This window comes from Lottia gigantea (genome assembly GCF_000327385.1).
Source record: "Lottia gigantea unplaced genomic scaffold LOTGIsca_45, whole genome shotgun sequence".
Classification (NCBI taxonomy): Eukaryota; Metazoa; Mollusca; class Gastropoda; family Lottiidae; genus Lottia; species Lottia gigantea.
The window spans coordinates 1,935,373-1,953,252 of NW_008709577.1; the positions used below are offsets into that span (position 1 = coordinate 1,935,373).

General features: G+C 32.7%; 4 protein-coding genes across 4 annotated transcripts; 3 read left to right on the forward strand and 1 right to left on the reverse strand.

Moving 5' to 3' along the window:
• Positions 1-3,781: 3,781 nt before the first annotated feature.
• LOTGIDRAFT_164507 (hypothetical protein) lies at positions 3,782-6,954 on the forward strand (the record flags this gene model as incomplete). The annotated part of the gene is made up of 7 exons (XM_009061013.1): positions 3,782-4,055; positions 4,546-5,022; positions 5,308-5,515; positions 5,718-5,798; positions 6,109-6,305; positions 6,530-6,598; positions 6,788-6,954. The coding sequence occupies 7 exons, from the start codon at positions 3,782-3,784 to the stop codon at positions 6,952-6,954; spliced, it is 1,473 nt and encodes a 490-aa protein (XP_009059261.1).
• A 1,752-nt stretch (positions 6,955-8,706) lies between these two features.
• Positions 8,707-9,565, forward strand: LOTGIDRAFT_124020 (hypothetical protein; the record flags this gene model as incomplete). The annotated part of the gene is made up of 2 exons (XM_009061014.1): positions 8,707-8,907; positions 9,260-9,565. The coding sequence occupies 2 exons, from the start codon at positions 8,707-8,709 to the stop codon at positions 9,563-9,565; spliced, it is 507 nt and encodes a 168-aa protein (XP_009059262.1).
• A 2,289-nt stretch (positions 9,566-11,854) lies between these two features.
• LOTGIDRAFT_164509 (hypothetical protein) lies at positions 11,855-14,150 on the reverse strand (the record flags this gene model as incomplete). Its single annotated transcript, XM_009061015.1, has 5 exons — positions 11,855-11,936; positions 12,189-12,390; positions 12,867-12,994; positions 13,233-13,312; positions 13,935-14,150. 5 exons carry the CDS (start codon positions 14,148-14,150, stop codon positions 11,855-11,857), a joined length of 708 nt encoding a protein of 235 aa, XP_009059263.1.
• A 2,850-nt stretch (positions 14,151-17,000) lies between these two features.
• LOTGIDRAFT_124069 (hypothetical protein) lies at positions 17,001-17,498 on the forward strand (the record flags this gene model as incomplete). The annotated part of the gene is made up of 1 exon (XM_009061016.1): positions 17,001-17,498. A coding segment is annotated over one exon (498 nt), but the record flags the coding sequence as incomplete, so codon positions are not given.
• Between the last annotated feature and the right edge of the window lie 382 nt (positions 17,499-17,880).

A 17,880-nucleotide genomic window follows, 5' to 3' on the forward strand; every position in this document is an offset into this window, starting at 1 on the left:
TATAAGAGCCTTCAAGAGAAATTCCCCCATGTCTATAAGCAGAAAATGATAGTTGCATATTCAAAAAATAAGAACTTAAATGATAATATTGTTCATAGTAAACTAAAAACAATCAGTACAGATACTATACTTCTCGCCCATCGGGCGAGTTATTTTTTCTAATTTCAGATCAGAATAAGAACACCCAATATCAAGACCCTTAATCCTAATTTCTAAATAAAGTGTCTGCTCCACCCTAGGCCTGTACATTTGGGAGAATCAAACCCTCCCTTCCACGAAATCTAAAAATAGTCGGTTTGTGTGCAGTGACAGTCAAGCGGATGTTGATATTGAATTACTGGTCTTTGTCCTGTCTTTGGGGAAATGTATTGGGGTTACGTCCTTTGAACTTTTTAGATTCGTCAAGTCGCTATTTCTTTTGTTGGTGCGTTCCTATTTGAACTGTTTGTTGGGCAGCTATAACGGGTGTTTTTCATTATGAAATACTTACTCACTTGTGGTTGATATACTTCATCATGTGAAAAGTTCATTATCTGCTACCAACGTTTCGTCAAAATGTGGTTTTGGATTTCGGGTTTCGATTTGCGGTTTGGATCGTTAGTAGGCTTACTCGATTTGTTTCTAGTACTTGGTTTATTTATGATATCAATTAGGCATCCTACAATCAGAAAAGTTTATCTTTCTTGGAACACCACACAATTCCAGAAAAGTTTATCTTTCTTGTAACACAAAACCATTCCAGACAAGTTTAGCTTTCTTTTAGCTTTCTTGTTTCACAAAACCATCCCAAAAATGTTTAGCTTTTTTTAGCTTTCTTGCTTAACAAAACCGTCCCAGAAAAGATTAGCTTTCTTGTTTAACAAAACCATCTGAGAACAGTTAAGCTTTCTTGTTAAACGTAAAACCATCCCAGAACAATTTAGCTTTCTTGCATCACAAAACCCCCTTAGAAAGGTTTAGCTTTCTTAAATCACAAAACACTTCTGGCTTCATTCCCATAATAATTCTACAGAAATACAACCAGAAAAGGGCAATTTGGTGTTCAAATCAATTAGGTTTTCTTTCAACCCTGGTCATAATTAAACAGGAGTTACTAATCATTATCAACATTTTAAGTAAATATATCTTCAAAATTAAGAAATCATTTATTTAATACTATGTTTGACTACTGTATTAATCTATATTGTTAGTTTTTCATGACACTTTATACACCGTGACAAATTCTATGCGAAGATATGATTGCAGTGTATAGTTCTATGGCAGTGTATATTGGCATACTGGTTTCCTTTTCCTGAAATTTTATAATCATTACTGAAAGAATGTCATCCTTTTCTGCTCACTTGATCCTACAATTAAGATGCTTGACTTTTAAACTGAAAATATTTCGTATTTTATTGGGTTATTATAGTTTATAATTGTTTGAAAATAATTCAAATTCACACCACTAACCTTGAATTTAACATTTGGAATTCTGGGTTTACAATCTGAGAACAGTCAAATGTTTTGTCAGATTATCTTTGATACCGTCCAATAGATCTAGGTTAGAAACAGTTGGTTAGATGTTAAGTTAATATCTGCTTTCAGCTAACTGTTACAGGTTACATCTAGGTTAGAAACAGTTGGTTAGATGTTAAGTCAATATCTGCTTTCAGCTAACTGTTACAGGTTACAACAAATGGAATTCTAAACCTAAAATGAAATACAAGAAATAAATTGTATTGACATCTTATTGTAAAGACGTCTTCTGGCCTTTGTATGAATATCAGGAAATGAAAAGCTTCAATTTCCACTTCTCCAACAATGTCGAAAATGAAAACCCAACACAGTTTATGTCACATTGTTTTCTACCTTAGTGGAAAAATGAAATGAAGTTTCATGTCCCTCTGTATAATCAATATAAGAGCACACTTACAATTTCTAATTGATGACCTATGTTCCATATTCTGTGTATCTACTGTATTTTCTCATTACTTGAAGAATCAGCTGTATCTTCTTCGTATATTTTTTGTTTCGTTCCATTTGAGTTGATTTGGAAAGAAAATATTTGGATTGTGTACTTACAATTGAAATTAAGCATCCAACTCCCCTGCTTATTAATGACTAATAAAGTCATGCAGTGGATAATAAGGGAAATGTGAATATTTGATATCAAATAAAAATAAAATAAATCTACCCCCAAATACTCAATTGGTTCGGTTGAAGTTTATTAACAAAAGAACATAATACTCAACTGGTCTAGAGAAATTGTCAGAAATGAAAATATTAGGATTTGAATTAAAATATATTCAACTTAATCATTAACACCTACCCCAAAAGTTTCTTATTTTTTATTTCAAATTTTTGCTGATATCCTTAATGGCAGTTTGAACATCCTGTGCGGTTAAGGGAAAAGATTTGAATTTGTTGAAACAATAGAATAGGTGAAAAGTATTCACCTGTAGCCCACCTATAGTATTAACGATCGAATATTAGAGATTAGTACTCAGAAAGCCTGTTTGATTCTCATGGAGACCGATTCTGCTATATTCTGGATTGAAATACTAAACTCTGATTGGTTTGCTTAAATATTTTGAATTAAAACTTAATACTAGGTTTGATATTTGAAGCAACCAAACAGACTCTGAAATGAATAGTGAACTTTGTTCAGATTAGGGTGTTGAAGTCACATTTTGTACCATTTACAAACCAACTATGTATGGACTCACATAATGGATTTTTCTCTCTCCAAAACACTTGTTTAATTTATTATTCACACAGACCCGTCTATCATACCAATATATTTTGAACCCCAATTTAATGTGATGAAAACGACCAACATTGTCCATTTACAACTGAAGATGTGTAATAAAGAAAATGTTTAGGCTGACTGAATGTAATAAAGTAAAGTTTCATTAACTTAGGACGATTTTAATTTTTGCATATGGAAATATGTTGTAAGGTCAAAGTGAATGACCTGATACAAAAGGTAAAATCACATGAATCTATTCATTGGAACTGTAAAGTCAGAAGGTGCTTCGGCTTCTATAAAACTAACATCTTCTGATCATGGATGACAACAGTATAAGATTTGAACGACATATAGAAGCGAGGAGCACATATAACAAAAACACAAGACAATATTATGGAATATAACACACTTCTTTAATAAGGTTGTGTTATATTCCATAATATTGTCTTGTGTTTTTGTTATATGACAACAGTATAGACTCAATATTTTATGTGGGCCTGTAAAAATCAGTTGTCGTGCATAGATGTTTTGTTCATGCCTATATCATAGGTAACGAGTAATGAAGAGAATGCAAGCGAGGCGGTGTTTAAGTTAACATAGACAACCATGTGCGGAGATCTTGATCAGTTTGTAGATTTTATTCGATCAATAACTATAATCGTTAATCTGCAGATTAAGTTTAATCTCATTATTATCCACTGGGTTTTACTGAGACAAGGTTAATCATATATTTTCGTCTGGAAACATGGTATGACTTGTTTTTGTTAGTTTTGTGAATGTGTTTCTCGCTTTTTGTGAATATCATGAATTTGTTTTCTGATAAAAAGAACATACTTGGGTTTAAGGTAAGGTTTTTAGCAGGGACAAAATTGATAGATGAAGTCCACAAGTTATCTGTAAAATGTAAAGTTTATTGTGAATTCAGGGTTGACGAACTTAATCACGTAACCTTAGGCTCAGATGTAATGCTATGTAAATGCGAAATTTTCAGATATCTCTGGTATAAAAGTGAGAAAAATGAATATTTGATAATTTCAGTAAGATTGAATTGGCATGGCTACCTCTACTCAAACCACCTTCAGGCCCTTTTATGGAAAGGTCCCTGTATTAAAGATCAGACCAGTATCAGCAAAACTGTCCACAGCCGCAGCAACCTTGGTTCGGATCAACAAGAAGGCAAACGTCCCCGATATCACACAGACGACTGAGTATTTAGATGACGTCAGGACCGTCAGACCAGTTAATCTTTATAATCCTAATATGAAGAAAGTTTTGGGAGAACTATACACTGATATTAGATACTTACATCAGTTAAAACAAAATGTTGGTAAGAACTACACTATGCAATTCTTTAATTGGCATTTAGCAATTGTACGATATATAGACATAGCTTTATGGAATAACAATCACTGGTTAAAGTGGTATGCAAAGTTTCAACGTGTTTCTCCAGGCTGTGTCTCTATACACGTTACTACCCCTAGTCAGGTCATACTCATTCTTCTGAAACACATTTCAATCTTAGTGAGTTGATACATCCAGTTCCACAATGCCCACCATTCTGTCGACAATGGTTATAAAAAGACATCTGGTATTGGATAAGGCAAAAGGTATCAACCTGCCTCTCAAGTTTAATCAAATCGTGGGCATTATTTCCAGGAACACTGGTATTTGGTTTGGATATCAGATTTGTTGCCTTTTCTCAAGTCTTGTTACCACATTTACAGCACGCAATCGAAAACAATGAACATCACTCTGCCTAACCCATACAAGAATTTTATACATGATGGGTAAGATTAACGCTAACCTTTTTATTTAAGATAAGGAGAGTAAGGTTATAACAGATTTAAATATTGGTACATTGGCAGAAACTGGTGTAAGATTTCTTCAGAATCGTACTGAATTCTGGGACAACCTTGGTCCTCTTCCACCAGTAGTCATGAAGAAAAAGCCAAAATACCAAAGCAATTTTAAAGGGAGCATTGCTTCTATAAACACCGAGATGTCGCGGAGTACACGGAGATCTAATACGTCACTATACAGTCGCGAGAAGAAGAAAGAAGAAAAAGCACCCGAATCAGTTATTCAGTTTGAATTTAAAACATATCAACCTTCTCCAAGACTACCACCTCCCCCAATACGAGCTGATCGCCTAACTGTTAAAATCGAAGATAATTCAAAGATATCTTCTGATAATCAATTGTCCCTCAATGGTGATGACTTAGCTAATGCCCAGAAAGAACGAAATATCCAAGTTGAACAATATTTCAAAAAAGCTCTTCAAGATATTCAAAAGGGTAGGCATACACATACATATGGTGAATAGACAAACTGCTCTGTGAAGATTTATTTGAAACCATCTCGATGAATCTATGCGCTGATTGTAATTACAATCCAAATCACAATCACCATTCAAAAGAACAAATTTCAGCAAACTGTGTATGACATGATATGGGTATGATAATCCCATTACAAGACTGGATCATTCAAGACCTCGTTCATTCTGACGTACATTCAAGACAATCCGGATTCAATCATGCCCAAGAATACTGACTTTCTGAAGCTCATTTTCATATTTCCAGATTTTGAGAAAGAATATTTTGAATCGTGTGAAGAACGAATTGAAGAATGTTTACAATGTTTGAAGAATATTCACAGTGATATATTAGAGAAGAAGGTTGAATATGAAGTCAAACTGTACAATATCAAGGGTGATCTAATGTTTAAATTAGGCTATTGTGAGAAAGCTGTTGATAATTACCAAAAGGCTTTAGAAGGCTCAGGAACATTGTAAGATATATTTAATTGAAATTTTCCAAATTGCATGTTTTTTTTATCCTTTGACTTGCATGCACAAACGAAATTTAGGCTAGCTAATGGTGAGTTGTTCGCATGACCAATCAATTTGGTGTTTATTTAAATTATCCTTTTAATGCAAAGGAAACTATCATGGCTAAAAGTTTGATACATACGTGTCTGATTTTACTTTCAGAAGAGAATTGCGGTTATATATATTAGGTAATATAAGTAGAGTTTTTACTCATAAAGGAGAATACAGTAAATCATTAGAAATGTAGGTATCTTTATGTTTTTAAAAATCTTTTGACACCGCGACAATCTGAACTTTTCACCATTTCTATATTTGGCTTCATTTTCATATTGGAATAATAATACCTAGAAAATAAAATTAAACAAGTTGTTTTCATGTCCAACTATTTTCCATTAAATTTACTGTTTTCCATTAAGTTAATTTAAAATCTCAATAACTCACTATCCAGCAAATGGAAATCTTTCTCAACATTGGGAATTCCTCTAAATCTTATTGCAACCTGCGACCAATTTCAAAGGACAGACCCTGTTCAACCGCCTTGTTTATTTTTTAGGTTGACTGAGCAATCCAGGATAACTCGATCTGATGGTGAAGTAGCAATGGTTTTCTTAAATCTTGGACAATGTTTCCTATCTTTGAAACAATATGAAAGCGCCAATGATTGTGGAACTAAGTCACTTGCAGCTTCAAAAAGATGTAAAAGTCTGAAATATCAAATCGAATCCTTGGTTCTTTTAGCCATTGCCTTGGGTAAGTATAATGACTCTCGTGGAGAAAGGTATTGTTTTGTCTAAATTAGTTCAATAAAGTTTTGGTCCACAAAACAGTTAACGCTTTAAGAATCTAAATCTAAAGTGATAATTTTCTTGGCGATAGCATCATATTATGTAGACCAAAATATTATTTATAGGACTCCTCAAGTTCTTATGATGTCAAAATATAAGTATTTTATGTATAATAATTATGTTTTTCAGCTCGTCTTAATAAACCACAGCATGCTTTGAAGAAATTATCTCGAGCTAAATCAACCTTGAATAAAATAGGTGTGTATAATTTAGATTCCAAAATCCATATTTGTACGCGAGTGCCCTGTGCGCACTCTATTCTTAAGATGGCATCACTGTTGTAAAAAAACGAACTTACATTACAAAAGTCGTACTAAAACAATACAGTTTTATATTTATTTGGGATTGGGAATGAGGAAGACTATTTTTTGTTTATTATTATTTCAGGCACCAGATTCTTACATAACCTGATACAATCCGCAGAGACCATGGTCAATGCCATCAACAAATACAACCACCAATCTTCTCAATACAGAAAGCAGAAAGGATCAGCAATGTTTCCACAAATTACATCCCATAATGACGCCTCCTCTTTCAAAACCAAAGATTCTTAAGATTATAAAAGACACTTTTGTCTCCTTTCCGAAGCCAAGGGGCTTTCCTGTTGGCTCAAAATCTACTTGTGATTACTATTAATACTTGTTAGTCAAAATATCATTTTAGACGGACTTTTACAGACTTTTCACTTTTCGACCAATTTCGATTTCAGAGGACTCAACTGTTTGGAAGATTTCGATACTAAGATTTTGTAATAAGCTTGATAGTGATGGTATTTTGGGCTATAAATGAAACTGAGTTTTACGTCCTACTTGTCTGCACCTGGCTGGAATAATACTTAGCCTACTCTCTTTGGATTTGACTAGGAATCATTATGTACATCGTCTTAGCACACGGTTATGGAGACATTCGAAAGATAAGAAACATATCCTCGTCAGCCCCTCCAATCTTCATAAATATTAAGTTGGGGGTGGAGAGGAGGGGGGGGGGGGGTATTGGGTGGAGAGAATGGGGGGTGGGGGGCGGTGGTGGTCGAAAAATACGAAAGCATTACTAAATGCAACTCTCCACTCATATATATTGTATACTGTACTTAAAAATACAAAAATATAAAAAAGCTTTCTTATCGTTTATTTTTCATATACAAATATATCACAGAAAAAAGCCCAAATATGATCAGCAAAAACTGACACCATGTGTTTGGGTTTCAAAGTCCATTCTACTATTTATTTAGGCCTATACGATACGTGTATCATGTCGTTTTGCGATACATCTATTCATCGATATATTGTGCCAGCACAACAATTGACCAAGGCTTTTTCTGTACAGTAATGTTCCTTTTCGCTACAGAGAGCTGACCTTGCAAAAATGGGTGTTCTCCGTTGTAAGAATGTAAAAGCGTGGTGTGCCGTGAACAATTTTACGCGACACTCTATGATGTTAAAACGGAAGTAACGTTTCCTGTGTAAACATTTTTTTTTAAGTATAGCAAAACTTCTTATTATAATACAGACACTGATGCATCTCAGTGTTTTCCAGTTGCATGTCAGATTACATGTGACTGATCAGATTATAAATTGCCCATCTGTTGCAGACATGACACTGCATTAGAAGATGGTGTTGTGACTCGTATGCCTTTTCCGTCTTTGGCTTTAATTAATCTATCCACTTAATAAGTTATTTCAAACCATTCAAAGGCAACACGACCATTCTAATTATTGCAGAATTCTCTTATCTATGCCAAATATTGGAGTCTGTAAAGTCAGTACGGTACACTATAATAAGACTATATTTCTTTTCACCTTATAATCCACCAACAAGTTGATTGAGACAATTTTGTCTGTTGCTGACTGATATAAGTGAGCAAATCCTTTCAGTACAACACATAAAAATCAATTTTAAAACTTTGTTGTGTTTCATATAAATTGTCTTGAAAATGTCCACATAATTTTGTGACAAAAAAGCGTTTTATCTTTATGACTCTGTTTTATTATGAAAAAAATCAATTTATACTGACTATTTGACTGTGCCTTTGAAGAGTACAAATTTCCTTTCTGATTTATTTTTAAACTGAATTTGAATATCAACTACAAAATTGAAATAATAATAAAAATATAACAGGGTCATATATATCACTTTGAAATTTGTGACATTTTTGATTGAAATTCCTGGGAGTAAAGTGTCTTTCTATTTTAAAGTAAATAAACAAAATCAAACTTCGATTTACAGACAATTGTGCAAAAATTAAAATTGATCAATTTCCCTTGCAGAATTTAATGATCAGGAATTTGAACAGGGTATATTTAACCATGGCAACAGCTACAGTAAACAGTAATCTGGTGTTCGTTTATGGTACATTGAAAAGAGGACAACCTAATTATCCTCAGCTCAATCCAGAAAATGGAGTCTCTACATTTAAAGGTTCAGCAAAAACAATTAATAAATACCCATTGGTGATTGGTTCCAAATACAACATACCATTCCTCTTACTGAAGCCAGACAGTGGCCATGTATGTATAATTTGTCAATTACACGTAGTATAGCTTCAATAAACTAAAGATGCAATTGTTAACGACACATCAAATTCTAACATCAAGTGTTTAGTACAGTATTTATTAAATCCATCTTTTTGATTAAAGAGTTTTAAAATGATGACAGTGTAAACTTCCTTAGTTTGTTTTTGTACCGATATAAGAAAGCTACAAATCAGATTTTAGTTTTGGAAAGTGTTATGGATTACTGAAATTGGAAACATATCAGCTTTTGAGACAAATGTTTAGATAACAAGGCTCATAGCCATTAACTGTTAAAACTTGCCTTGTTGTAATTTAATATGTTTACCATGTTTTTGTGATATTGTAGAATGTAGAAGGAGAAGTATATGAAGTAGATAAGAAAATGTTAGATCATTGTGATGATTTTGAAGGACATCCTAACTTTTACCAGAGACTAGAAACACCAGTCCAATTAATTAAAAATGAAAATGATGAATTATTGACTAAACCGAATACTTTTAATTGTTGGTGTTATTTTCTCAAGACATTTAAACCAGTGTTATTAGATTTACCATATCTAGAAAGTTATTGTAGCAGTAAAGGCCAACCATATGTAGAAAGGTACGCAAGAGATCAACAAGCTGGTTATTTAGTGCAAAATGATGTATCTTAAACACATTAGTTTCGTGTATCCCTGTGTATCCACACAATAGATTATATTAGATTGGTAATAATCAACCTTTGAAATTGCAGACTAGGACATAGACACTTTGATATTGTTAATAATTTAATGCCAAAGAGGCAGACATGTTCTCAAGAAGGTTATGAGAAAGGATTAATATTTTGATGTGTTGAAATTCACAATATTTGTTTTTTACAAAGACACATTTTGTTTTCATACAAAACAAATAACAATTTTGAGAAGGAATGTTGAAGTATGTATAAAACCTATTTTTTTCTATTATAGTAGTAATTTTTTTCATTACAGTGAAAGTATTGAAACCATTTTTGAATTGAATCAAATCATATAATTATTAAGGTAACACTTATTATTGCCTTTATTCTATTTTTATAAGCTCTCCAATGAGCTACCTCATGTGATTTTATAATAAATAATTGATTTTTATAGTAAATCTTTTCTGCTTGACTGCTGTTCCCCTTGAGCAAAAGGTCCCAGACTGCCAATCGAACAAGTCCCTGAAATTGTTGTAGAGTTAAACTAAGAGATATTCTGAAAAGATTAGCATATTCTGTCTCAGCATTGACATCTGCTACGGTACTTATTTTTATGGAGCTCAAATTTACAACAAAAATCTTTATGGGATGCTCATGAGATGCTCTCCCTAACCGGCCCAAGGTTCAATACCCAAATAGGTCAAGATAATACCTTCAGATTTTTCAACCTGGTTATTTCCTTGTCAGTGATGCACTTAAAAAGTGCTGACAAGGAAAAGGCATCCACACGGCACCATACTTTAGTCCACATTGTGCAGAAAAGTAGGACATAAAAACTCAAATCATTTTATTTAATGTCTGGACACAATTACACACCAGCAGATTCAATGGGCCTATAAATATTTTGCCTAAAATTGTGTGGTTTTTACTAATCCAACAATTTAACCCCAGAACTAATAAGAGAGAATAGCAGAATGAAACAATTAGGAGACGATAGTTTAAGATATTTTAATGTTTCAGTAGAGTTCTTATTTACAGATAGTGAGATTGTACAATTAGTGCTAAAATAAGGCAGAATTAATAAGAAATATAAATTAACATATAGACAATAGCACTTTCTATTGTTGTTAACTCTTGGTACCTCTGTTTAATAAATTTAAGTGTGCTTATTTTTCACAAATACAATGTTGATAAAATACAATGCAACTCTGTGTTGTCTAAAAATTCTTATTTCCATTGTCAATTTAACATGTCAATATATCAGGCTTGTTTCCAGTATTGCAAACAGAAAAAATAACAAGGATCTTCATACCAAATGATTAAAACTATTTCTGAGGTCTAAGAAGAAGCTGTTAATACCTAAGCATAAAAGCATGGGATCGACATTTTCTGGAAGATTAACTGAGTAATATAGTCAACTTGATACTTGCCTCTGTTGAAAAAAGTGTTGAATGAAATATATCTATGAATTAAATTTGATTCCAGTTGTATCTTAATTAAAAATATCTTCCTGACAAACAAAACCCTGTAAACCAACCCAATATAACAGAGCTTTAACAAATAATGAAAAAAAATTGAGTTGAGAATTCAGATATAGTACATCAACAAATGATAATTCTCTTTTTCATTAAGGAATTTGTTAGAAAGGTTTTCTTAATAGTTTACTTTTGTCAGTTCAAAGCTTGAGAAGGCATGACACAAAGTCTGAAATAATAATAACAGTTCAAATGACATGCACTTTGTACTATACTTGATTAAAAATTTACTTTTGATTTTCATTACATAAACAGTGAAGAAATTACTCATTTGGCACAAAATTCACCGTGTATAGATTAATACATCAAGGCTACTATCCTTGTATCCATATGCTGTGGGTTGGAATCCTCAAGTTAATAACAATTTTCATCTAATGACCAGTGCTTCAGAAAGTCTGCCTGGTGTCAGTTTCAACCCCTATCACCTAATAAATGGCTTTGAGCCATTCTAGATAAAAAATTTAGACCTTAATTTCGACAAAAATGCAACATTTTCAGTGCTATATTTTACTTGTAGACAGTGACTTAAATTAAGGCATTCATTATCAATATAATTTATTTATTTCCGACGACATGATAGTTTAAGTCTATGCACGCCCTTATTAATCAGGTAAATTTTGAAGAAAACAATCTTGACACTGATACTGCTATAAAAATATATAGTAGATTCTCATTTGATTCACCCATAGCACTGTCCATCACTTGTACAATAATATAACCTTGTATTCTCTTTATCACACTTTCAATAACAATCAGTTTTGTAAAGCTGAGAATTTATTTCCTAATGTTAGATTTAATTTCCCTCTTTGATTTGGGTTTTCTATAGATTCACTGCTGAAATAAAAAATATAAGCGTAATTATTATAACAAAGAATACCTGATAGTTGAAAATCAAAAGAAACAATAAGTGAATTACCATAAATATGGTCTTATCCAAGTAACCTATGCATTGCTTGATTTATTTCAGTCAATGCACAATACAATGTACAGTTAATACACATCCACGATGTTACACTAATGCAAAAGCTAATGCAATCACATAACTCTCCCTTATCACACTGAAATTTTAAGTATACCAGTACTCACTTATTTTGTACTACAGGTGCCTTATTCCCTCCTAAAGAAGGAAAGTCCATTTCACTGGTTATATTTGGAGCAGATTTTTTACCCATGGGTCTTCTAGAAGGTGTACTGGCAGCACTACTAGATGGCCCTCCCCTCAAACTAGGAGGTATATATTTCCCTGTTGTTTTGGGAGTTTCATCTTTTGGTTTTTCTGGTTCTTGAACTACAACTAAATGATATGAATTTCATGACAAAAGTAGTCAATTTAACATCATTTAATCAGATTATACTAAGTGAATTGCCATGTTATACAGGTTATCCATAGAATTTACAATACAAAGAAATATTTACTATCTCACAATCATTATCTGGTCAAGTATTTAACAAAATGCAGTAAAATTCAGAAAACAAGCTCTTTTAGTTAAGACAAGATATGGGATATTACTACCAGATTAGTGATAGACATTACACTATACTCCAAGTGGAATTGAATTTTACCACTTAAATTAAACAGTTGAAAGGATGACATTAACTTTTAGACACCATCAGTTGCCATATTGATATATATCTGCACAGCCTTTTGAATGGATGTTTCCCATAGTGTTAATGTCATATGTTTCAAATCACATTCAACTTGGAGTTATTAAGGATACACAGTGTGGTTATTAGAATGAAGATAAAATATAAAAAGAAACAAACCAGGGGCCGGAGCAGGAGTTGATTGTTTCCATGGACCTTGACTTAAATCTCTGGTTGTTTTACTTTCACTTTCCACTTCTTCTTTTTCTTCCTCTTCTTCTTCATCTTGCTCTTCATTTCCCTCTTTACTATATATAATATACACCATGATAATGCCAACATAACAAAATCTTTTAGATTATACTACTTTCTGATTACTATTTTTACAGATTAATCATTTTTCGTTGGCATTGAAATAGGCCTGTCATCTACAAATTACGAAAGTGAGTTCTACACCATCTTTGACCAAACCAAATGAAAAAATTATTGTTGGGAAATTGATTATCGAAGGAGGTAAATTTCAGTCTGAAATAATGTGTCACTTACCCTATCTGTAAAGTTTGAATACGCAAACCAGAATAATCTTTTTCCTGTTCATCCTCAAAATCCTGCCAGTCTTCACTTTCCTGTGAAAATAAAAATTATTTGAACCTCATAAATACTATAATAACTCCAGTGTTCTCATACAGAAAAGAATATGAACTGAAAAGAAGCTGATAATAGAACTGATGGGGAAAATACTCTTCAACCAAGGCCTTTTGTCAATGTAACTGACTTCAGCTAATGTTGAAACATGTACTTTAATTCAGAAGTAATGTCACAATACAAGACAACTCGGACCAAAACAATCTCTGCCCACTTTTAAGGGAATTGGACCAAATAATGAATATTTTTTAAGTAAAAGAGTGGTTAACAATTGTTGGTCCGAGTAAAAAAATATTTTTGATAAAAAAAAGTGGGCCGAGTTTGTTTTGGGATGAGTTGTCCTGATTCCCTCAGTAGTCAGTACTCAAGTGTTAAATGACACAGATATTCATGTATTTCGGGCTCTAATTCTAAACATAAACAAGATCAGATGACTTTAATGTTAGGTAGTAATCAGCACAATGTAAAGTTTAGTATGCATTAGGATATAATTTCCCTTTCAATTAGGCCTAAGCTACCATACTTTACAGTTCAATTCATTTTCCCCATCTAAAAATAAAATGAATAGTTGAATTGGAGCCTGTGCTAGACTTATGTGATCACCTTTTGTTTCGTGCCTTTTAAGTCATCTGATAATCTATCTGATAATCCAGCCTGCTTTTCTGTCTCCTTTTCTCTCTTTTGACGTTGCTTCTTTGCATGATTTTCTTCCATTTGTGACAATAATTCACTTGTTGTGGTAGTCATTTTGGACTTAGATTTCTTTTTACTCTTGTCCTTTTTGGCGAAGAAATCATCCAAACTATTGTCGTCAGCCATACTTGCGATATTTATTCAATGAACTTTATTATAAACAGACAAAAGCCGGTAACATTCAGTGCCACAACTCACATGCGACCATTTTCTCACATGCGCATTAATTACCGGAAGTCGGATTTATCCTTATGGATAGGCCCGAGGAAAATAAAATCAATAATACCTATGAAAAAAAGGTAATTTCAACATAAACTAAGAATTTCACTACTTTTAACAATTCTCAGAAATTACATCTCAGATAACTAAGTTTATTCAAAAGATAAAATCAACTTGGAATCAGAAAAAGTTATTTAGTTATTCTAAAATATGGATTCAGATTCGTATTTCAAGATGTCAAGTGGGTAATAATACTAGGTAATTCTCTATGGCTTATTGCTGTAAGGGAAATAACCCAAAACAATTTTTTTTTACCGCACGCATTTCTTGTGTAGGCTTACTGCTTAATTAATTACCAGGCTAACGCCCACCTTCAACTTTATCAGGCAAGATTTTGAATGGTGTCCATGATGAGGGGATATTGTGCAAATTCGACATTTAATCAAATTGATTGGCTGTATTCGATATCATACAATCCAATCAAATCGTTGCATATACAAACTTCCGTGAAACAAGAGTGATAGCTGTTGGAATTGCAATCAACGTATTCGGTAGAGTGGGTGAGGTAAGAGGGGGACGGGGTTAATGCTTCCCATAGAAGAATGGTTTGTACACTGTACCCCACTTTATTTCTGAAAAAATTTTTGTCCCAAAATACGTATCATTATGCACAATATCAATTCTATTTTTTCTCTCATGGGCGCATTCACATATATATTTATGTCGCATTTTTAATCTCAGTCTCGACTGGTGTCATTTATCTCAATTTGGGGCTAAAAAACAACTGAATAAAGTAAGAAACAGTTTATGTAATTGAATAATTTAAAAATTTGATTCGGATAAAATTCATGTTGTGAATAGTTAGTTTGGAAATGGGGCCTATATATGACTTGAACATTTTCAGACTCTAATCTGAACAATTTTCACCATTTATTTCACTGGCTTCACAGTCTGTTTGATTGCTTCAGTTATCAATCTCTGTACACTAAATGTTTTCATTCTGATTGGATGATTATTCAAACAAACCAATCAGAGGTTCAGTATTTCCAAACCAGAATTTAGAAGAATCGGTTACACTAGAATCAAACTGGATTTCTGAACACCAATCTCTAACATTAGATCTTCAATATTATAGGTGGGCTTCAGGTGAACACTTTTCACCTATTCTATTGTTTCAACAAATTCAAATTGAATTCACACTGTGTTCAATTTTAGGATCTCAGCAAAAATTTGAAATATCTAAATTTCGGGTAGGTTGATATAATTTATTTTAAGAATTTAAAATCACACTATTTAGTTTTAATTCCTAAAAATGTCCCGAGTTCAGCTGATCATTGTATTTCTTGTTGATTAAAATCAATAACACAGAAACATTTTGTTTGAGTTTTAGATTTAGACGATTTGAAGGCTTTTCATTTGACATATTATCATATAATATCGAGTGTCCCAGAATAAAAACGTCGAACGTTGGGACAATTTTGTGTGAGTGTGACACCCGATATATTCGACATAAAATTTTCGTACTTTCTTATTGAGTTTGATTTTGGATTTCACTTTTCTTTAAGTACACATAAACTCCATTCATTTCATTTCATTTTAAGTACACAATCCAAATATTTTCTTTCCATGTCCACAAAAATGGAGCAAATCAGAAGATTAGGAAAAGAAGATACAAGCAGTGGCGGAGCCAGGTTTGCGTCCGAGAGAGGGCGAAGGGCGAGATATCTGAGATTGCCCGAATCTTTTACATAGTTATAAGATTTTTGCCCGAAAAACTTGTTTTTGGGGCTGCGAGGATGGGCGGCTGCCCCCCCTTTTGCTCCGCCACTGGATACAAGTAATGAATAAAGTAGAAGATACAGAATATAGTGCAACTACCGTCAATTGGTAATTGTAAGTGTGCTCTTGTTCAAACATGTGAGAATTGTCTGTAAATAAGATACAGAGCAGTATAGTAGGACGTAAATTTTGTTTATTGACATTCACCCATATGCCTAATTTCTTGTTAGGATTGAAATGTCTTTATCTGGGCGTGCAGAGACGGTTGCTCGATAACAAGACATGCATTTAAGACATTGATGGACAATTTGAAATCGATGCTTTTAATTTATATACTGATGATACACACAAAGGATAGAAAAACTTCTCTAAAATTAGAAACATTTTATTTCTTATTTTAGGTCTAGAAATAGGATAGTACTTTTTTGTTTAAAAAAAAACCAGAATTCTGGAAAATAAATATAATTACAGAGAACGGTATATTCAGGTGAGTGATGGAATTCTACTATTTTTAAACAAATATAAACTATATTCTAAACCCAATAGATTATACGTTAGACAAAAACAATTCACTATTCATATTCGAAACCCAATAGATTATACGTTAGACAAACACAATTCACTATTCATATTCGAAACCCAATAGATTATACGTTAGACAAAAACAATTCACTATTCATATTCGAAACCCAATAGATTATACGTTAGACAAACACAATTCACTATTCATATTCGAAACCCAATAGATTATACGTTAGACAAACACAATTCACTATTATATTCGAAACCCAATAGATTATACGTTAGACAAACACAATTCACTATTCATATTCGAAACCCAATAGATTATAGATTAAACAAGTCCAATACATTACACATACCCCAACCCAATACAATATACATACCCCAACCCAACACATTATACATACCCCAACCCAATACATTATACATACCCCAACCCAATACATTATACATACCCCAACCCAATACATTACATACCCCAACCCAATACATTATACATACCCCAACCCAATACATTATACATACCCCAACCCAATACATCATACATACCCCAACCGAATACTTTATACATACCCCAACCCAATACATTATACATACCCCAACCCAATACATTATACATACCCCAACCCTATACATTATACATACCCCAACCCTATACATTATACATACCCCAACCCAATACATTATACATACCCCAACCCAATACATTATACATACCCCAACCTAATACATTATACATACCCCAACCCTATACATTATACATACCCCAACCCTATACATACATACCCCAACCCTATACATTATACATACCCCAACCTAATACATTATACATACCCCAACCCAATACATTATACATACCCCAACCCAATACATTATACATACCCCAACCCAATACATTATACATACCCCAACTATTATTTACAAAAAGTTGCTTTGAAACAAATCAAGCATTAGCTAAACACTCAATTTTTCAACTGTCGAATAGATTTCTTTTAAAAAAATGTTTATTTCTTTGCAAATTTTTTTTTTATCAAGAAATGTCCCTCATATCGTGATACTATCTTAACATATAAAAAATACGCCATACTCATTAATTAAAGTAAGGTGCAAAATACCAAAACCAAATCATCTCATTAAAAAAACTCTAAAATATACAGGTCCTTCTCTATAATGGAACTCTTTACTATTAGATTATCTACTAACATACCGTAATAATTTTTGATATGTATAATTTTTATGCTATCTTGTTTCACAGGGCAAAATTGTAAAGAGGCCTTGGGCCTAATTTTTCACCCTTGTTATTAAAGATTTTTTATTTGAATTATATGAGGTCTAG